Raw genomic sequence first — 23,302 nt, forward strand, 5'->3', positions numbered from 1 at the left:
GAAATCCTTCTGTCGGTCGGTCTGTCAGTCCATCTGTCTGCCCCACATATAGTTTTCCAGTTCGTTTATTTTTTAGAATGCCTCGAGCTATTGAGCTGAAATTGTGTGTATTGTTTTGACTTTAGTTTGACTTTAATGGCAATTTACCTTTTTTTTGCAGTTACATGTATGGCCCTTGAACTTAGCAGATATGGAAAAGAAAATGAAGTATTGTATATAGCTTTATCATATACCGTTACAGATAAAAGTTAACTTTCATAGCAATTTACCCATTTCCACAAAGATATGGCCTTTGAACTTAGGCAATATGAAAATGTGTTGGGACATGTATTGCTTTAGCAGTCCTCTCAGAATGCTTGTTATTAGACAACTATAATTGATTAATATTCTTTTGTTCGTCTGTCCCTAATGGTTGCAGTGATGTACCAGGAAACACACGTGTTTCAGGAGACTGTTTATATTACAATTACTATGTGTTCAATCGTACATCACTCCAAATTATTGATTTTTGTGGAGAAACACCCTCCCAGCAGGATAACCGAAGACTTGATCTAATACGCGAATCTGGGAAAGTTGACAGGTCTGCAACTATTATGGACAAATAAGAAAAAGACTAATCAAACACAGAGGTTTCTCTATATGGCTTGACCAAGGCCACAAAACTGATTGTAACTGGGAGAAAAAGTTGGTACTGGCTGTAATGGTGTACACGTATACAAGTAGTTGTAATGGAGGGGTGGAAGGCCACAACATCAATTACTAACAACCAATCATTGAAGTTTGTTTTGTTTAATGACACCACTAGAATTACAGTGATTATTGATTATTAATCAGCGGCTATTGGATGTCAAACATTTGGTAATTTTGACATAGTCTTAGAGAGGAAACCTGCTACATTTTTCCATTAGTAGCAAGGGATCTTTTATATGCACCATCCCACAGACAGAATAGCACAGAGGTGCTCTGGCTAGAGAGTGAAATAGCCTAATGAGCCCACTGACTGATCAATCCTGGATCGACTGCACATCGAACAAATGCTTTACGACTGGGCCTATGTCCCACCCTCTGGTACTGAGATACGAGCGTAGTAACTACCAGCCTTAAAGAGACTGTCCTGCATTTGTTGCTATAGTAACATGTAGAGCCTTTTAACAACTACTGCTACATCTCAATGGTATTGTTTAAATTTCAATGTCTGTATATTCACCGTGTTTCTGGTTGTTCTAATGTTTGTAGTAATCCAACCTATTGTATGGAGGCCACTGGTCCATCTATATACATGATACAGAAAGGCTGGTACCACAGTTCCATCCACATCCATCTTTATATCGGTACATATTGTATGGAGGTCACTGATCCATCTATATACATAATACATAGAGGCTGGTACCACAGTTCCATCCACATCCATCCGTATAATGGCACATATCGTATGAAGGCCACTGGTCCATCTACATAGAGGCCGATAGCGCACAGTTCCATCCACATCCATCCTTATATCAGTACATATTGTATGGAGGCCACTGGTCCATCTATATACATGATACATAGAGGCTGGTACCACAGTTCCATCCACATCCATCTTTATAATGGCACATATCCTATGGAGGCCACTGGTCCATCTACATACATGATACATAGAGGCTGGTACCAGTTCCATCCACATCCATCTTTATAATGGCACATATGGTATAGTTCAAGTTTTTTTTGTTTAATGACACCACTAGAGCACAATTAATTACCGGCTATTGGATGTCAAACATTTGATAATTCTGACACATCATCAGAGGAAACCTACATTTTTCCTAATGCAGAAAGGGATTTTTTATATGCATTTTTCAGCACATACCACAGCCTTTGATATGGTGCACTGGCTGGAACGAGAAATAGCCCAATGGGTCCACTGATTGGGATTGATCCTAGACCGACCGTGCATCAGGAGAATGCTTTACCACTGGGCTACATCCCGCTCCATATGGTATAGAGGCCACTACCTACCACTGTTGCACTTGCCAATCTACGGTATAGAGGCCACTACCTACCACTGTTGCACTTGTCAATCTACAGTATAGAGGCCACTACCTACCACTGTTGCACTTGTCAATCTACGGTATACATATTCAATAATATTTTGCATTTGTGACTGTTGCTATGTAAATTCATCAAGCTGCTGTCAGATCGACATCAGCAGTGTTTTGATTGGTCGGATAAAACAAAGGTCACCAAAACATGAAACAATGTTGGGTTTAGTCAGATATATGAATGGAGAGAAGACCATGTTCACTGTAAGATCTTTATTGCTGTCCGACTCATGTTACAGATGTTTATTTTTATAACTGTAAATGTTTTATCGCGGACACATCGCGTGTCTGCCCCCGTCAATAGGTATTGAGACTCCCGTAATGAAGGACGCATCGTCTGAGGCTAGAAATGCAATCATCTTGGCAACCTCGTCCACCTGACCTGGCCTTCCAAGAGCATGCGTTGTTTTAGTTCGTTCAAGAAACTAAAGAAAGATAAATGAAAAAAGTAAAATCATCATCTGATACTACGGTACCTTTCTTAAGCAACTAATTACCTCCCCTGCCAAACACATCCTCAAAAACCCCCAAAACAACCCATCACCATTAAGATATTATATATGTGAATCATAGTATAATACACTGAAACAAAGAATTTATGATTTCTATATAAAATGTGTTTAATGAGTGGCCATTTGAAAATTGGATGGTGCTAAAAAGACAGAATTATTTCATTTGGAGAAAGGGAACGCCATGCAGGGAGTTGGCATTTATATTGACATCCATTTTATCTTTTAAAATATTTTTAGTATCATTGTCAGCTATTTTTGAAAAATAAAATAATTGACAGACATCAATGGGATTTAAAAAACACAAACCAACTGGACATCTGTAATTTGCATGAAATATGTATGAGCTGATTAAACCAATCACAAAGCTTGACACAAATGCACTTGACTGCCACTGACATGTTTCAGAAGCTTTGTTGTCCCCACCCACAAGTCTAAGGGGCATGATGAAAAACAAGCCTCTTGTTTACAAGAATCACTGGGTTCTTCAAGTTCTCTTCTGCTATATAAAGCCAAACCTGCTCTTGCCCCACCTTTATTAAAAGGCCACATTTTTATTCATCCAAATCACCTAATGTAGTATAAACTGACCTGTATCAAGCAGCCACTTGTCTTAAAAGGCCACTTTATGATACTCCCTTTTGTGGTTGCTTAACACGGGTCAGACAATTTCCATGTCTAGAGGCATGTACTTATAAAGTACAGCTCGTTCTACCCAGTTCACAACAACAGGTATATCAAAGGCCATGGTATGTGCTATCCTGTCTGTGGGATGGTGCATATAAGACACCTTACTACTCATGGAACAATGTAGCAGGTTTCCTCTCTAAGATTATATCTCAAAATTATCAAATGTTTGACATCCAACAGCCGATGATTAACATATCAATGTGCTCTAGTGGTGTCATTAAACAAAACAAACTTTATAAAGTCACGGTGAATGACCATTCAGAATGCTGTTTCAAACAATACAGTAGTTTTTAAAGATGTGGGAAGATGTTCAAGAAATATTCCTTTCATTGGTATTCTTACCTGTTGGTATTGTTCTTCATTCATCCCCCCACGTTTGTGGATCTCCGTTACTATGACACCAGGACTGAAACATAGTTCACTTGTAAGTGTACATGTATAAACTATAGTACGGTACTAAATCATAAGTAGGTATTATTATTACATATTATTAGTTTCTAGTGAATTAAGAAGAGTTTGGCTGTCACAAATCACTTGTAAAGAACAATCCGACATTTAACAGTATTAGTTTCTAGTCAATTAAGACTAAGAGTTTGGCTGTCACAAATCACTTGTAAAGAACAATCCGACATTTAACAGTATTAGTTTCTAGTCAATTAAGACTAAGAGTTTGGCTGTCACAAATCACTTGTAAAGAACAATCCGACATTTAACAGTATTAGTTTCTAGTGAATTAAGACTAAGAGTTTGGCTGTCACAAATCACTTGTAAAGAACAATCCGACATTTAACAGTATTAGTTTCTAGTGAATTAAGACTAAGAGTTTGGCTGTCACAAATCACTTGTAAAGAACAATCCGACATTTAACAGTATTAGTTTCTAGTGAATTAAGACTAAGAGTTTGGCTGTCACAAATCACTTGTAAAGAACAATCCGACATTTAACAGTATTAGTTTCTAGTCAATTAAGACTAAGAGTTTGGCTGTCACAAATCACTTGTAAAGAACAATCCGACATTTAACAGTATTAGTTTCTAGTGAATTAAGACTAAGAGTTTGGCTGTCACAAATCACTTGTAAAGAACAATCCGACATTTAACAGTATTGCTGGCTAATGCTGATTTTGATGAATCTTTAAAATAAATAACAACTTTTACAAATTCTAACTTAATATTATGCACTTTTGTATATTTTGATCTAGTATGTCACAAAGGTGTATTATGGTACTTATGAGTATTTTTATCTATATTATCAATTTTTACTTCTGTTTTTTTCCTCTCATACATTCTACAGTGAGAAAAGATTCCAGTGCCTTGATACTTAATATCTACATGATCATTGAGCCATTTCATTTTGTCACCTATATTTATAGTGTTTTCTCTAGCTTGTTTTAGCATGGTGCTGTACCAAGCCTCAATGGTCTATATTTATTTATCATCTTTTTCAATAATTAATTCAGCAACTGTCTTTATAAAATACTCAGAAAATGTATTGTTAATTAATAAAATATCCCTGTTATATATTTTGGCATTCATTTAATAAAGCATGCGCTTTAAATATATTATTTATTGTTATTTCAATTAATTTTTTGTCTCTAATGGGGGAAAAAAAGTGAACTGAAAATGGTGAAAATGCCCCAAAACATTAATTTACATACCATTCAGTACATTTTGTCATATTCAGTCAAGCACCATTGTGTCAATATCACAGTACACAGTAGTTAATTGATAAAAAATGCAGCGATATCAGTATTTATTAAGTGTAAACAATTTTTTTATACATTTGAGCCGATATTTGGTGAACTCGATATTTATATGTGGCCCCCACGATATTGACACAATGGTGCTCGACTGAATATGACAAAATGTATTGAATGGTATATATAAATTAATGTTTTGGGGCATTTTCACCATTTTCAGTTCACTTTTTTTCCCCCATTAGAGACAAAAAATTAATTGAAATAACAATAAATAATATATTTAAAGCGCATGCTTTATTAAATGAATGCCAAAATATATAACAGGGATATTTTATTAATTAACAATACATTTTCTGAGTATTTTATAAAGACAGTTGCTGAATTAATTATTGAAAAAGATGATAAATAAATATGACTTGATAGGTTAAGTACTACTGTAGTTAACCTATCAAGACAAATTTATTCCTACTTTTACCAGTCAACAAATTCTCAAAGCCACAAGTCACATGACTAATTACATTCTGTAACAATCGTTGTCTGCTAGTTTTTACTTTTAAGGTTCAGAAGACCATTTTTACCTTGTTTAGATAATTTTATTTGTTCATCTTACACATGAACTGTTACAGTAACTACATGTACAAATCAAGTGTTTACAGTCAGATGTTGGCAACTCTTTTGATGGTTGGTTACATGCTCACAATACTGGTGTGGCATTGATTGCAGATCATGCAATTAATATCTACCTTTTCAAATATTTTATTTATTTTAACACATAATATTAATATTAACACACACAGACATTTTTCCATTAAAAAATCTATGCTTGGACCAAAAAATATATTGACACAATTGTAATATTGACTCAAATGGATCAACTCAACCGAGATAAAAGCATGATAGCTAATACACGTTTTGGTCTGGACCGACTCAAGCATGATCAAAACAATGGTGCATGACTGTATATTTATATGTACTATTCCACAGATTTTGTAATGGTTCACACACAAACGGTACTCCATAGATATTTTACTAACAAGTCACTAAACATTATTACTAAACATTATCACAAAACATTATCACTAAACATTATCAACATTATCACTAAACATTATCAACATTATCACTAAACATTATCACTAAACGTTATCACAAAACGTTATCACTAAACGTTATCACTAAACATTATTACATAACATTATCACTAAACATTATCACTAAACATCACTAAACATTACAGATCTACTCACTTGACTGAATTTACCCGCACTTGTTTTCCAGCCAGGTCTGAAAACAGAAGAAGATTTAAATAGGTTTAACAATAAGAATAAGTTAGTACATGTAAATTAGTTATGAATCACAACAGTACAAGATCAGTGAGTCAATAGGTCCTGTCATGCTGTCAGTTTTAAGCCTCACCCCTTTTTAAAAAATATAATCAATACATCCACCCACACCAAAAAACCCACCTATAAACTATAAAATAAAAAATATCTAAAACATAAAAGCACAATTGCAATGCAGCTAGGGGAAGCTGGACAAAAGAATACCGGCCTCCCCTAACCCAGTCCCAAATACTTGCTGCTGGTGGACTACTTGGGCACTGGGTGACACTGAAGAGGAGGACGCCTTCAAGACGACAAGACCAATAAAAACCCCGGGACAACATCACAGCGCCTTACCTACCGGTGTATATACACAAACTGCATGAGTCTCCCCTGGGTTGTCATGCCACAACCAGAAGCAGTCAGGCCCTATGGGCAACCTAGGGAGACACCCCAGCATCATAGAGGTCTAATTAACGAGCCACTCTCGACTCACTAAAATCAAAACCTATGTTAGCTCTTGAACTCTCTTTTTTTGACCGACCGCTCAAAATTGCGCAAAATTTCCTCAATCAAAATTGCACACCTTTTCTCTTTGGCATTTTTTTGCTCCTTCAAAATTCCATAGCACCACTACCCCTCTTCCCCCGCCTGTTACCGACCACGGTCGGGCTGCTGATGCTCCCTTGCACCTGACAGTACAGGTGGTCCCTCCTCCTTCCCATCCCCACCTTTCCTGTCCTGGACAGGCGTGCACTACAACAACTTGCTCAGAATGTGCACGTAAAGCCCTATGATCTGACCTGACCTAAACATAAAACAATACCCACCCACCACCCCAATAAATCACAACAACACAAAATAAACACAAATAAAACCCACAACAGATTTCCATTTGAAGTAAATGCCCAGTTAAGCAAACATTCATGTTAACATTTAATCAATCTTTAATTTACATTGCTATATCATTCTCAGGTATTAGGCTGCTTTTAAAAGGACTGCGAAGTGGAGGTACTCCGTATCCTAGACACTTTGTCATCATGTCACATATTTTTGAAAATATATCCAGTGTATTTTCATTACAGGTGTAGCTTCTACTAGTCTGCATTATAAAGAATAAGCCCTTCAATGAATATCACCATCCTGGAAAACTATAGGCCTAAATGCATTATATGTACAGTACTGTAGGGCTAAATAGTCCACTGACCCTGAATTCATTTTGTGCAGTATATATATGTAATGCAGGGGACAATATTTCAAAATCTTAGGTAACCGGAAGTCTGTTTAAGTAAGTTTTACTTTGGTAACCGATTGTTCGGTTACATGAATATAGTTCTAGTAACGGATGAGTTAGACTTACATAACTGTAAAACACTTGAACTATGGTTCTATGCTACATTGGTGGTTCAGATGTATTAAAAACAAAATTGATTTTCAATTTGACTTCCGATAGGTTACCTTTAATTTTAGAAATTAATTGTTCACCACGGCCTTTGTTACACCAGTTGTGGAGCACTGTCTGGAATGAGAAATAGCCCAATAGGTCCACTGACAGGGATTGATCCTAGACTGACCGCGCATCAAAGAACGCTTTACCACTGGGCTACGTCCCGCCCCATACCTTGAGATAAATGTAGCAATTTGTCAAGACGTACCTAAAGCCGTGCATCGAGTCATCTGGTCGACAGCACTCTTAGACATGCAGTAGGCCAGTACATTTGAAAACTGGTAAATAACATGAAGAATTAAAACAAGCAGGAGCCAGAAAACAAACAACAAACAACAAACAAACAACACAAACAAACCAAAAACAAATTGAATATTTAAAACAATCTAATAATTGCAGTATTTATTTATTTATTTCATTGTTAGGGTTGTCCACCCTGTTACAAGAAGAGTAATTGCAGTAAAATGGTTCAAAACCTATGGAACATCACACAATGAACAGAATTGTGCAACAGTACAGTGTAATTGAGAGTTGGGTACAGTAAAACCCCTGAAAACAAAATGGTCCCTTTTTAAATATCAGTAAAGAAAACAATCTCTCTTTTTACTTGGACCTATGGGTGTCTGAACTGAAGATGGTTAAGTTGTCTGTATGTTGCACAACGTCAAAATATATCAAAAGTATTCTTTCAGCAGATCCTATAACTTCAGCTTAATTTATTTTTATATGTCAACCGAGCAAAATTTTTATGTTGCTAATATGGGACTTTGGAATTTGCTAAATTTCGAGATCACTAATATTTTATGATTAACAGTAATATATTATGGTTTGTATTGTTCTACAGTTCACGAACATGTATATCCAATATACCATGATATAAAATGCTCATATAATAACATCCGTATGAAATACACTTACAGATCGTATGCCATTGACACTGGACACGTTGACGATGCTGCCCTTAGTCTCGATCAGATGTGGAACACACAGCATAGTAACGTGATACATGGATCTGAAATTTAAAAACAAAACTAAACACCAGCTGACAAATTCCTCTTGTGCCATTTGTACTAGTTGAAAACATAACTTTTAATGTTATGAGTGAATTCACTTTCAACTAATACAAATAAAATGTCTGTGGCATCAGATATAAGAAACAGTGTATTTTAGTCACACTCCTTAAAGGTGCAGTATTATAGTCACAGGGCGGGATTTAGTTTAGTCGGTTGAGGTGCTCGTGTTGCAGAATCAAACTATTCATCTGACTGGGGGTTTTCTCGTTCCAACCAGTGCACCACAGCTGGTCAAAGGCAATGATATGTGCTTTCCTGTCTGTGGGAAAGTGTATATAAACAAATCCTTTGCTGCATTAGGAAAAATGTAGCGGGTTTCCTCTGATGACTACGTGTCAGAATTACCAAATGTTTTATATCCAATAGCCGAAGATTGATTAATCAATGTGCTCTAATGGTGTTGTTAAACAAAACAAACTTTATTACACTTACAAGTATCATATTTCATTGTTTTTATATTAACTGATCAATCATACACATTATCTTTTGACAAAAATAACTCAGAAATATTAAAATACTAATGTGCTTAAAGCCGTATAGACAAAGTCACATTCAGTATGACTAGATCCCATCTTATCACAAAACTGAATTCGGTGATTGCACCAAATCTAGCAAGTTTACTGTTGGCAAATAGATAGGGCTGTCAAAGACAGATGAGTTGCACAAAGACAGCAAACTTGGCATTATTTGACTAGCATAACATTTTGGAGTGTTTGCAGCAACTGAACATGCCCAATGCTGTTGATCATCCGCAAACTATTCTCCAAATTGTTTTGTTACTATGGTAATAAATTAAATTATTTGGTTGTAATTGTTTATGGACATATAGTTGAAAATACAACTATTATTTCAAAGCAAACGTTAATATACAATTTTGGTGTCATTCTTAATGACTAGAGCATACTGATTATTGAATCACACACACATGTAGTCTTATAGAGGAAAACCACTACATTGTTCCATTAACAGCAAGGGATCTTTTATATACATTATCCAATAGACAGGACAGCACATACCACAGCCTTTGATATACCAGTCATGGGACACTGATTGGGATGGGGGAAAACAATCAGAGAATGGGTCCACTGAGGGGATTCTTGATCCTTTGATCCAAACACCTTGGTTAAGCGCTCTATACCTACTGAGTAGGGAGTGAGGATTGATCCTGCATTGCAATGAACTTAAGGTGAGCACTCTAACATTGAGCTAAAAGGAAAGGACAGTTTGTTTAACGACATACAGTAATGTGTACTGGGTATCTAACATATCAGAACGATGTATTTGGTCAATTGTACATAAGCTGTCATTATTATAAACATTCCAACAGACAGGACAGCACATACCACCACTTTGGTATACCAGTCATAGAACACAGGTTAGAAGACTTGAAAAGAGTGTACTTAAGCTGTCATTATAATGAACATTCCATCAGATGAAATAGCACATACCACAAACTTTGGTATACCAGTCATAGAAAGCTGGCTGGAAGACAGGAAAAGCTTATGGGTCTAACCACAGGGAGACGGGTATCAGGCACCGATCCCATGACATATTGGGTCTCCCGCTCCACCAACTAGTCTATACACAGACCTGGTGTTGATGTCCATCACGTTGTCGTACTGCTGTAGCGATGTCGTCTCTATACCTCCCACTGCAACAATGCCGGCACTGTTCACCTACACACCAACCACATTCAAGTAAATATAAATAAAAATTAATATATTAATATACATGTATTCATATAAAACAAAACCTTAGAACAAAATAAGCATTGAATACATAATTAATCAGGGTTCATAAATAGCTTACAAATAGGTCTATACTATGTAAAACAACTTACCATGCAATATGTCTCTACTACGTATAACAACTTACCAATATGTCTATACTAAGTATAACAACTTACCATGCAATATGTCTATAACGAAAGAAAACAGCTTGCCAATATACATGAATTTATAATTATTACCAATATGTATATATTGTATGTAACTACTGTAAACTGGATTAATATTGTAACATGGTTTTTTTGTGCAAATAAGCACCTTAGCGCATGTTTGTGATGTTTAAATTTCGAGAATTACTGTTGGCATCTGTAAAAAATAATGTGTGTGAAAATAATGTGTGTATATAAATTTCACAACTTGAGGTTGGGCACGAATGATGCAAAATTAATATGCACATGATTTTTTTCCTGTTTACAATAAGTAAAACATATTACTGATAATAGTAATATGTATATAGATAACTAAGCAAAATAGCTTACCAATACGTCTGTATAACTAAGTAAAACAGCTTACCAATATGTCTATATATACCTCAGAGAAACAGTGTACCAATATATTTATATACCAAAGTAAAACAGCTTACCAATATTTATATAACAAAGTAAAACAGCTTACCAATATGTCCAGCTTTCCAAAATGCTTGAGAGTCTCCTCAACAACTCTCTTAACATTGTCCTCTTTCACAAGATCAGCAACCACCTCCAGCGGCTACAAGTGAACATGTACAGTGTTGTGTCAGTAGTCTATATCTTAATAATATCACTCACAGGAATATATGTATGGGTGACCACCTCCAGCGGCTACAAGTGAACATGTACAGTGTTGTGTCAGTAGTCTATATCTTAATAATACCAATCACAGAAATATATGTATGGGTGACCACCTTCAGTGGCTACAAGTGAACATGTTCAGTGTTGTGTGAGTAGTCTACATCTTAATAATACCACTCACAGGGACATATGTATGGGTGACCACCTCCAGCGGCTACAAGTGAATGTGTACAGTGTTGTGTCAGTAGTCTACATCTTAATAATACCACTCACAGGGACATATGTATGGGTGACCACCTCCAGCGGCTACAAGTGAATGTGTACAGTGTTGTGTCAGTAGTCTACATCTTAATAATACCACTCACAGGAACATATGTATGGGTGACCACCTCCAGCGGCTACAAGTGAATGTGTACAGTGTTGTGTCAGTAGTCTACATCTTAATAATACCACTCACAGGAACATATGTATGGGTGACCACCTCCAGCGGCTACAAGTGAATGTGTACAGTGTTGTGTCAGTAGTCTACATCTTAATAATACCACTCACAGGAACATATGTATGGGTGACCACCTTCAGTGGCTACAAGTGAACGTGTACAGTGTTGTGTGAGTAGTCTACATCTTAATAATTCCACTCACAGGGACATATGTATGGGTGACCACCTCCAGCGGCTACAAGTGAATGTGTACAGTGTTGTGTCAGTAGTCTACATCTTAATAATACCAATCACAGACACATATGTATGGGTGACCACCTTCAGTGGCTACAAGTGAACGTGTACAGTATTGTGTCAGTAGTCTACATCTTAATAATACCACTCACAGACACATATGTATGGGTGACCACCTCCAGCGGCTACAAGTGAATGTGTACAGTGTTATGTCAGTAGTCTACATCTTAATAATACCACTCACAGAGATATACCATATGTATGTGTGACCACCTGCAGCGGCTACAAGTGAACATGTACAGTGTTGTATGAGTGATTTACATGTTAATAATACCACTCACAGACACATATGTATGGGTGACCACCTTCAGCGGCTACAAATGATGTGTACAGTGTTGTGTGAGTGATCTACATGTTAATAATACCACTTACAGACACATATGTATGGGTGACCACCTTCAGTGGCTACAAGTGAACGTGTACAGTATTGTGTTAGTAGTCTACATCTTAATAATACCACTCACAGGAACATATGTATGGGTGACCACCTCCAGCGGCTACAAGTGAATGTGTACAGTGTTGTGTCAGTAGTCTACATCTTAATAATACCACTCACAGGAACATATGTATGGGTGACCACCTTCAGTGGCTACAAGTGAATGTGTACAGTGTTGTGTCAGTAGTCTACATGTTAATAATACCACTCACAGACACATATGTATGGGTGACCACCTCCAGCGGATACAAGTGAACGTGTACAGTTGTGTCAGTAGTCTACATCTTAATAATTCCACTCACAGGGACATATGTATGGGTGACCACCTCCAGCGGCTACAAGTGAACGTGTACAGTTGTGTCAGTAGTCTACATCTTAATAATACCACTCACAGGAACATATGTATGGGTGACCACCTTCAGTGGCTACAAGTGAATGTGTACAGTGTTGTGTCAGTAGTCTACATGTTAATAATACCACTCACAGACACATATGTATGGGTGACCACCTCCAGCGGATACAAGTGAACGTGTACAGTTGTGTCAGTAGTCTACATGTTAATAATACCACTCACAGACACATATGTATGGGTGACCACCTCCAGCGGCTACAAGTGAACGTGTACAGTTGTGTCAGTAGTCTACATCTTAATAATACCACTCACAGACACATATGTATGGGTGACCCCCTCCAGCGGATACAAGTGAACGTGTACAGTTGTGTCAGTAGTCTACATGTTAATAATACCACTCACAGACACATATGTATGGGTGACCACCTCCAGCGGCTACAAGTGAACGTGTACAGTTGTGTCAGTAGTCTACATCTTAATAATACCACTCACAGGAACATATGTATGGGTGACCACCTTCAGTGGCTACAAGTGAATGTGTACAGTGTTGTGTCAGTAGTCTACATGTTAATAATACCACTCACAGACACATATGTATGGGTGACCACCTCCAGCGGATACAAGTGAACGTGTACAGTTGTGTCAGTAGTCTACATGTTAATAATACCACTCACAGACACATATGTATGGGTGACCACCTCCAGCGGCTACAAGTGAACGTGTACAGTTGTGTCAGTAGTCTACATCTTAATAATACCACTCACAGGAACATATGTATGGGTGACCACCTTCAGTGGCTACAAGTGAATGTGTACAGTGTTGTGTCAGTAGTCTACATGTTAATAATACCACTCACAGACACATATGTATGGGTGACCACCTCCAGCGGATACAAGTGAACGTGTACAGTTGTGTCAGTAGTCTACATGTTAATAATACCACTCACAGACACATATGTATGGGTGACCACCTCCAGCGGATACAAGTGAACGTGTACAGTTGTGTCAGTAGTCTACATCTTAATAATACCACTCACAGGGACATATGTATGGGTGACCACCTCCAGCGGCTACAAGTGAACGTGTTCAGTGTTGTGTCAGTAGTCTACATCTTAATAATACCACTCACAGAGATATACCATATGTATGTGTGACCACCTGCAGCGGCTACAAGTGAACATGTACAGTGTTGTATGAGTGATTTACATGTTAATAATACCACTCACAGACACATATGTATGGGTGACCACCTTCAGCGGCTACAAATGATGTGTACAGTGTTGTGTGAGTGATCTACATGTTAATAATACCACTTACAGACACATATGTATGGGTGACCACCTCCAGTAGCTACAAGCGAACGTGTCCAGTGTTGTGTCGGTAGTCTACATCTTAATAATACCACTCACAGGGACATATGTGTTACCGAAGGTTCTATATATAGCACAGAAGACTTCAGCTGGGTTTTAAGGTCTTTATTCAGGCATCACCTGGAGGGATGTGAAGATTCCGATGTTTATAAAAACATTCTCACACAAATATATATCTCTATAACGACCCTGGAATAACAAAACAACATAAAATCAGTTACATTTTCCAGGTTAAGTACAATTTACTTCAATATTGTATTACTAATGTACATTTAACACACATACATTTCAATTCAGACTCAAATCAAATGTAATTCAAAGGTTAATTTAATTATCACAGCATTGCTATAAGCATGAGCTCAGCACGTCATAAAACTATATAAATAAATGTCTGTATATTCTATAACACACAGAATCACAACATCACATATAAGTAAATATTTAATCTACCGACTGTGGGTCAGGTCGTTTGAATAATGATGCTGGTTGTGCTACATCATTGATAACCTGTGAACAAAATACCACTTATAAATAGGAGCACATAAAATATACACATAGAATATATCCATATAGACACTTAATAATAAAGTAGATTAATAACTGATTTAGTTATTTACTTATCTGTATTATCAAACCTAATCAAATATTCGTCTTAGAAGGCAAATATCCCTATCTAATTATAAACATTATTAAACACTACTTTAACTCGTTCACTATAGAATAAGTTTAATCAACTGCTTACACATGCTAAGTTCTAATTTAAGGCTTATCATAAAATCTGCATACACTAATCTACTTTACTACTTAAAACACATGGTTATATCTTAAAATATATGTTTGTATTTACCTGTGCTTTTAATAACTGTGCCGTGCAGAACTTGATCAAATGGAAAACTTGCAATGCAGAAAACCACCTCTTGTAGTGTTCCTGGTTTTCTGTCGATCTATCATTTCATATTTCCTTGGTTATTATTTTTATTTGGTTCTTCTTATTATTATTCTTCTTATTAATTATATTAATCTCTAATATTAACCGTACTAATAAGGGAATGCCAGGAACGTTACGTTGTGCATGTTATAAAGTATGGTATGAGACCAGTCTAATTTATATTGTGGTGGAAAATTACTCGGGGGTTGTCGGTAGGTTACGGGCTTCGTTATTATCTGGCCAATCAGGTTTAAGGGTATGAAAGTCCTTGCAGATCGGGCCGAGGCATTATCCTTTACTTGGTTTTTGGGTTCCAAACAAGCAAGTCGTGTTTTGTTTTGTAGGATGTTTTTTTATTGAATTTGTGCTTGCTTCCAAATCATTAGAACGTATTTAAATATTATTATGGGTGGGGAAGAGATTAATTAACTAAATGGTTGTATTTGGCTGAAGGAAATTCCTTTCCCAACAATGATGCCAGCACATTTTGAGTGGGTTGGGAGTTTATCCATCTAGGGCAGCATGTCAAGGAATCTGCTTTCTGAATTAGCAAAACGGAGCTAACGAAAAGGGTGCCGTTAGACTATAATAGGAAGTAGGATTCGGGGTTTGACTTGTTGAAGAAACGCTTTCCGAATTAGCAAAACGGAGCTAACGAAAAGGGTGCCGTTAGACTATAATAGGGAGTTGTTTTTCCGTGTTTTGAGAAGAGCTAGCGGATATCTCAATCTCATTTAGTATGGGTGAACGTTGTTGTGATGGGGAGGTGTTAATTAAAAGGGAACTTAGATTTATTTGTAAATAACTATTAAAATTTAAATGTCAACTGTCTTTGTATTGCGAAATGTTGTGAACTGTTTTTTGTGTTGACCCCCCTGAATAAATATATAATCTGTTCTATTGTTATGTAGTCTGTCTGATACTAGTATTTAGACGTGGTATGTCAAGTGTTAATTACATTGAAGTCTACAACTAAAAGGGGTAGCTGGACCCGGGTAAAATTTCAAGTGGCATGATTTCGTTTCCTACTTGAGTGCGAAATTCATTACACTCTGTCTTGCTTGAACGTTTAAAAGTCTCTGACTCCAGAGAACACCAGGTAACAAAAGAAACAATAGATGGGCTTACTATTGAATGACTACCTGGCCTGAACACTGAGTTGAGGGTGAACACAACCCAAGCTGACAATTCCAAAGACACAGGAAAACAATAGAAACAAAATAAGAGACAGCTTTGCACTATTAAGAGTTAGAAGGAATAAAATATATGTAAACTGTTTTAAAATTGTAGTGTATGATATGCAATTTAAAACATCCAGTTACATATGTATGGGTGACCACCTCCAGCGGCTACAAGTGAACGTGTACAGTGTTGTGTCAGTAGTCTACATCTTAATAATACCACTCACAGACACATATGTATGAGTGACCACCTCCAGCGGCTACAAGTCAACGTGTACAGTGTTGTGTGAGTTGTCTACATCTTAATAATACCACTCACAGGAACATATGTATGGGTGACCACCTCCAGCAGCTACAAGTGAACATGTATAGTGTTGTGTGAGTTGTCTACATCTTAATAATACCACTCACAGGAACATATGTATGGGTGACCACCTCCAGCAGCTACAAGTCAACGTGTACAGTGTTGTGTGAGTAGTCTACATGTTAATAATACCACTCACAGGAACATATGTATGGGTGACCACCTCCAGCAGCTACAAGTGAACGTGTACAGTGTTGTGTGAGTTATCTACATCTTAATAATACCACTCACAGGAACATATGTATGGGTGACCACCTCCAGTGGCTACAAGTGAACGTGTACAGTGTTGTGTGAGTAGTCTACATGTTAATAATACCACTCACAGGAACATATGTATGGGTGACCACCTCCAGCGGCTACAAGTGAACGTGTACAGTGTTGTGTCAGTAGTCTACATCTTAATAATACCACTCACAGACACATATGTATGGGTGACCACCTCCAGCGGCTACAAGTCAACGTGTACAGTGTTGTGTGAGTTGTCTACATCTTAATAATACCACTCACAGGAACATATGTATGGGTGACCACCTCCAGCAGCTACAAGTGAACATGTATAGTGTTGTGTGAGTTGTCTACATCTTAATAATACCACTCACAGGAACATATGTATGGGTGACCACCTCCAGCAGCTACAAGTCAACATTACAGTGTTGTGTGAGTAGTCTACATGTTAATAATACCACTCACAGGAACATATGTATGGGTGACCACCTCCAGCAGCTACAAGTGAACGTGTACAGTGTGGTGTGAGTAGTCTACATCTTAATAATACCACTCACAGGAACATATGTATGGGTGACCACCTCCAGCAGCTACAAGTGAATGTGTACAGTGTTGTGTGAGTTATCTACATCTTAATAATACCACTCACAGGAACATATGTATGGGTGACCACCTCCAGTGGCTACAAGTGAACGTGTACAGTGTTGTGTGAGTAGTCTACATGTTAATAATACCACTCACAGGAACATATGTATGGGTGACCACCTCCAGCGGCTACAAGTCAACGTGTACAGTATTGTGTCAGTAGTCTACATCTTAATAATACCACTCACAGACACATATGTGTGGGTGACCACCTTCAGCAGCTACAAATGATGTGTACAGTGTTGTGTGAGTGATCTACATGTTAATAATACCACTCACAGGGACATATGTATGGGTGACCACCTCCAGCAGCTACAAGTGAACGTGTACAGTGTTGTGTGAGTAGTCTACATGTTAATAATACCACTCACAGGAACATATATATGGGTGACCACCTTCAGCAGCTACAAGTGAACGTGTACAGTGTTGTGTGAGTTATCTACATCTTAATAATACCACTCACAGGAACATATGTATGGGTGACCACCTCCAGTGGCTACAAGTGAACGTGTACAGTGTTGTGTGAGTAGTCTACATGTTAATAATACCACTCACAGGAACATATGTATGGGTGACCACCTCCAGCGGCTACAAGTCAACGTGTACAGTATTGTGTCAGTAGTCTACATCTTAATAATACCACTCACAGACACATATGTGTGGGTGACCACCTTCAGCGGCTACAAATGATGTGTACAGTGTTGTGTGAGTGATCTACATGTTAATAATACCACTCACAGGGACATATGTATGGGTGACCACCTCCAGCAGCTACAAGTGAACGTGTACAGTGTTGTGTGAGTAGTCTACATGTTAATAATACCACTCACAGGAACATATGTATGGGTGACCACCTTCAGCAGCTACAAGTGAACGTGTACAGTGTTGTGTGAGTTATCTACATCTTAATAATACCACTCACAGGAACATATGTATGGGTGACCACCTCCAGTGGCTACAAGTGAACGTGTACAGTGTTGTGTGAGTAGTCTACATGTTAATAATACCACTCACAGGAACATATGTATGGGTGACCACCTCCAGCAGCTACAAGTGAACGTGTACAGTGTTGTGTGAGTTATCTACATCTTAATAATACCACTCACAGGAACATATGTATGGGTGACCACCTCCAGTGGCTACAAGTGAACGTGTACAGTGTTGTGTGAGTAGTCTACATGTTAATAATACCACTCACAGGAACATATGTATGGGTGACCACCTCCAGCGGCTACAAGTGAACGTGTACAGTATTGTGTCAGTAGTCTACATCTTAATAATACCACTCACAGACACATATGTATGGGTGACCACCTCCAGTGGCTACAAGTGAACGTGTACAGTGTTGTGTGAGTAGTCTACATGTTAATAATACCACTCACAGGAACATATGTATGGGTGACCACCTCCAGCGGCTACAAGTGAACGTGTACAGTATTGTGTCAGTAGTCTACATCTTAATAATACCACTCACAGACACATATGTATGGGTGACCACCTCCAGTGGCTACAAGTGAATGTGTACAGTGTTGTGTCAGTGGTCGACATCTTAATAATACCACTCACAGAGACATATGTATGGGTGACCACCTCCAGCGGCTACAAGTGAACATGTACAGTGTTGTGTCAGTGGTCGACATCTTAACAAGCATTCTGACAGGGTTTGACAACCAATAGCCACTGTATTTTGTGTGCTGTGGTATCATTAAACATTCATCCATTCAAGCATTCTGAGGGTACTGCCACAGCAATACGTGTCCCCTACTGGGCTCAACAAATGTTCTTATCTCCTACATTTAAGGGCCATAAACTCTGTGGAAAAAATGAGTCAATCACTACAAAATTCAAACATGGTCTATAACAGAACATGATAAAGCTATACAACAAATTGCAGCTCAGTATCTTGAGACATTGCACATTTCAACTTATTTTCATGCTTATATCCAATTAAGGTTCAAGCACGCTGTCCTGGATACATACCTCAGCTATCATTGCACATTTTAAAGGCCATAACTGTCAAAAGTGGATAAATTGCTCTGAAAGTCAAACTTGACGGAGATCGATCCCAGACCAACTGCACGCAAGTGTTTTACCACTGGACTATGTCCCACCACCCCCTGTCAAAATGGTCAAGAAGAAAATTTATGATGCTGAAATGTACTTGCAGATATACAGGAAATATCATCTGAGATTTGAAAATTCTCTATGAGGGGTATCCCCCCCCCCCCCCCCACTATAAATGCTCCATTCATTGGATATCCAGCACTTTTTGGTTAAATTCCTGTATATGTCCTTGGATATCCAGCACGTTTTGGTTAAATTCCTGTATATGTCCTTGGATATCCAGCACGTTTTGGTTAAATTCCTGTATATGTCCTTGGATATCCAGCACGTTTTGGTTAAATTCCTGTATATGTCCTTGGATATCCAGCACGTTTTGGTTAAATTCCTGTATATGTCCTTGGATATCCAGCACGTTTTGGTGAAATTCCTGTATATGTCCTTGGATATCCAGCACGTTTTGGTTAAATTCCTGTATATGTCCTTGGATATCCAGCACGTTTTGGTTAAATTCCTGTATATGTCCTTGGATATCCAGCACGTTTTGGTTAAATTCCTGTATATGTTCTTGGATATCCAGCACGTTTTGGTTAAATTCCTGTATATGTCCTGGCTTCCTCTTTTTACCTTGGGCGGGAAGTAGCCCAGTGGTACAGCGCTCGCTCGATGTGTGGTCGGTGTGGGATCAATCCCCATCAGTGGGCCCATTGGGCTATTTTCCATTCTAGCCAGTGCACCACGACTGGTATATCAAAGGCTGTGGTATGTACTACCCTGTCCGTGGGATGGTGCATATAAAAGATCCCTTGCTGCTAATTGAAAAGAGTAGCCCATGAAGTGGCGACAGTGGGTTTCCTCTCTCAATATCTGTGTGGTCCTTAACCATATGTCTGACATCATATAACCATAAATAAAATGTGTTGAGTGCGTCGTTAAATAAAACATTTCTTTCTTTCTTTCTTTTCAGCTGAAAATTATTTAAAATTACATATTTACTCATATATGCATGCAAACAGGGCTAGTTTAAAAAATATATGCTTTCGTTTTTAAATTTAAGTTTAAAAATAATTTTATTGTTTTTCTGGAACATAGTTATTTTAGGCTTAGCTATGTACAGTATGAATACATGTATACTGAGTTACCTTTTCTTGTCCGTGACGCTGGCATTCCAAGGCAGTTTTTCTGAGATTGTCTACATTTCTGCCAGTGATTGCAAGTCTGGCACCGAGTTTAGCAAACAATATGGCAGTTCCTGCACCGATCCCAGAACTTGCTCCTACAAAACCAATTTAAAATAAACACATACAAATAATAATTGAAAAAAATAATGTTGAAAATGTTTCAGAACAATCAAAGGTATCCATATATCAGTGCTTCTATAATTAAAAAAAATCCATTAGCCATGGGATCATTGATTTTTAAAATTTACTAGCCATGATTAGAAAATCACTAGTCCTACATTACTTTAAGTTAAGACAATTTTACTAAATAATAGTAATAATCAGACGTCATCTAAAGAGGGAGATGAAGCTTAAGAACACTAACATTGGGGGTTGGGGTGGGGTCAGGACATTCATATTTACAAAACAGACTTAACTGCAACATTTGATAATTTTGTTTTCACTAGCCATCGGGCATGACAATAGTAGTTCTTTACTAATCCAGCATTGAATATCACTAGCCATGGGAGTGGGGCTACCATAATCTAGAAGCCTTACACACATAAACAAATCTAGTTTATTTTGTATTTGTGCGACAATTGAAAGGTAAATATTAGACTAACCCAGGGTTAATTATGCTTTAAACAACTGGGCCCTCGTCTTATTTTTCAGGTATGCATAATACATCGAGGGGGGTATGTGTTTCATATAAGTAGTTTGTTCTGTTTAATGACATCATTAGAGCACACTGATATATTAATCATCAGCTTGTGCTCGCCATCTTTCTTGTTCCTTTCCGTGTTTTGTTTTCTGCCATAATGAAAAAACAAATCCCACTTTAGCTGAACCACTGTAGGCAGGAAGATTTTTTTACACAAATTATTGTTACATACAAGCGGAATAACAGCTCTGAAATTGTACATTTTGCTAGACATAATCAGGGAAATTACCAAGGAAATTAAAACAAAATACACTATTGGTCTTTATGCATTTTTCTGCTTTTATTAATTGTTTAAAATAAAGTAAAAAAAGTAAAGTTTGTTTTATTTAACGATGCCACTAGAACACATCAATTTTTTATCTTATCATTGGCTATTGGACGTCAAACATATGGTCATTTTGACACTGTTTTTCAGAGGAAACCCGCTGTCGCCACATAGGCTACTCTTTTACGACAGGCAGCAAGGGATCTTTTATTTGCGCTTCCCACAGGCCTTTGTTGAACCAGTTATGAATCACTGGTCAGTGCAAGTGGTTTACACCTTTTCATGCATTGAGCCTTGCGGAGCACTCACTCAAGGTTTGGAGTCGATATCTGGATTAAAAATCCCATGCCTTGACTGGGATCTGAACCCAGTACCTACCAGCCTGTAGACCGATGGCCTAACCATGATGTCACCGAGGCCCGGTTTGTTTAAAATAATACTTTGTACTATTTTTAAACAGTAACAATGGGTTATGTTTGGTTAATGTTAAATCAAGAAGCTTTGATGAGTGCCATATGGCTGGTGGATTTGACAAACTAAGTTGATGTGTCACATGACAATGGCCACTAATTTAAGTCCAAAAATTACATGACATCTAATTATTAAAACTAAAAATATAAAAAAGGAAAATCACAGTAACAGTTAAAAAAAAATCTTGAGCACATTGATTAATTGATGTCAAACATTTGGTAATTCTGACTTGTAGTCAATAGAGGAAACGCGACATTTTCTTAATGCAGCAAGGGATCTTTTATATGCACTTTTCCACAGACAGGAAAGCACATACCACAGCCTTTGACCAGTTGTGGTGCACTGGTTGAAACAAGAAAAAACCCTTCCAGTTGAACGGATCCACTGAGGTGGTTCGATCCTGCGATGCAAGCACCTCAAGCGAGCGCTCAACTGACTGAGCTAAATCAAATGACCCCAATGTTAGGTTTGTTTTGTTTAATGACACCACTAGAGCACTGATTTATTAACTATCAGCCATTGGATGTTTAACATTTGGTAATTATGGGGGAGTATGTCTTAATCCAATAAAAAAAATCCCTCAAACTTTGAATTTTTGAACCCTCTTTATAAAATACTGGATCCGCTCCATCACCGAGACTGTTCTCTACACAATAGTAAAATATGATGTTACGTAGCTCTAGGCAAAATGACTGGGGACTAATGGACGAAATAACTTGGGTGTCACGACTCGGATCAACACTAAGTACGAAATCCAGTGTACCGTGTACCGTACGTACGTATAAACTACGGATTTTTAACATGAACCTGCAGTATATTATACGTATTGTACATGTTACCAAAATCAATAATTGATCAGTTAAAAAGTCAAGCACATATGTTTAAAAACAAAACTGCAGTGACCTGTAACAAGCGCTATCTTGCCATCCAAGCGACCTAAACTTGTATGTCCCGTCGCCATTTCTATGACACACTTTTTTTTTTAGGTGTGTGCGTGTGTGTGGGTGTGTGTGT

The 23,302-nt window shown here is 37.6% G+C and overlaps 1 protein-coding gene across 1 annotated transcript; it reads right to left on the reverse strand.

Annotated features, from left to right (window-relative positions):
- Positions 1-2,279: 2,279 nt before the first annotated feature.
- Positions 2,280-23,302, reverse strand: LOC121372610 (3-oxoacyl-[acyl-carrier-protein] reductase FabG-like). The gene is made up of 9 exons (XM_041499032.1): positions 23,192-23,302; positions 20,814-20,947; positions 11,223-11,315; positions 10,411-10,496; positions 8,666-8,759; positions 7,956-8,025; positions 6,226-6,262; positions 3,623-3,686; positions 2,280-2,506 (listed from the first exon to the last, which is right to left on the reverse strand). Exons 1-9 carry the CDS (start codon positions 23,247-23,249, stop codon positions 2,348-2,350), a joined length of 795 nt encoding a protein of 264 aa, XP_041354966.1. The 5' UTR covers positions 23,250-23,302; the 3' UTR covers positions 2,280-2,347.

This window comes from Gigantopelta aegis, chromosome 4 (assembly GCF_016097555.1).
Source record: "Gigantopelta aegis isolate Gae_Host chromosome 4, Gae_host_genome, whole genome shotgun sequence".
Taxonomy (NCBI): domain Eukaryota; kingdom Metazoa; phylum Mollusca; class Gastropoda; order Neomphalida; family Peltospiridae; genus Gigantopelta; species Gigantopelta aegis.

What these genes read in the sequence shown, in the direction of transcription:
- LOC121372610 (XM_041499032.1), bottom strand. Translation starts at nt 23,249, where the DNA reads ATGGCGACGGGACATACAAGTTTAGGTCGCTTGGATGGCAAGATAGCG. An exon ending in TTGGAAAGCTGGACATATTG is followed by an intron (nt 10,497 to 11,222) that starts GTAAGCTGTTTT and finishes GTTGGTGTGTAG; the next exon opens with GTGAACAGTGCCGGCATTGT. An exon ending in ATGAAGAACAATACCAACAG is followed by an intron (nt 2,507 to 3,622) that starts GTAAGAATACCA and finishes ATCTTTCTTTAG; the next exon opens with TTTCTTGAACGAACTAAAAC.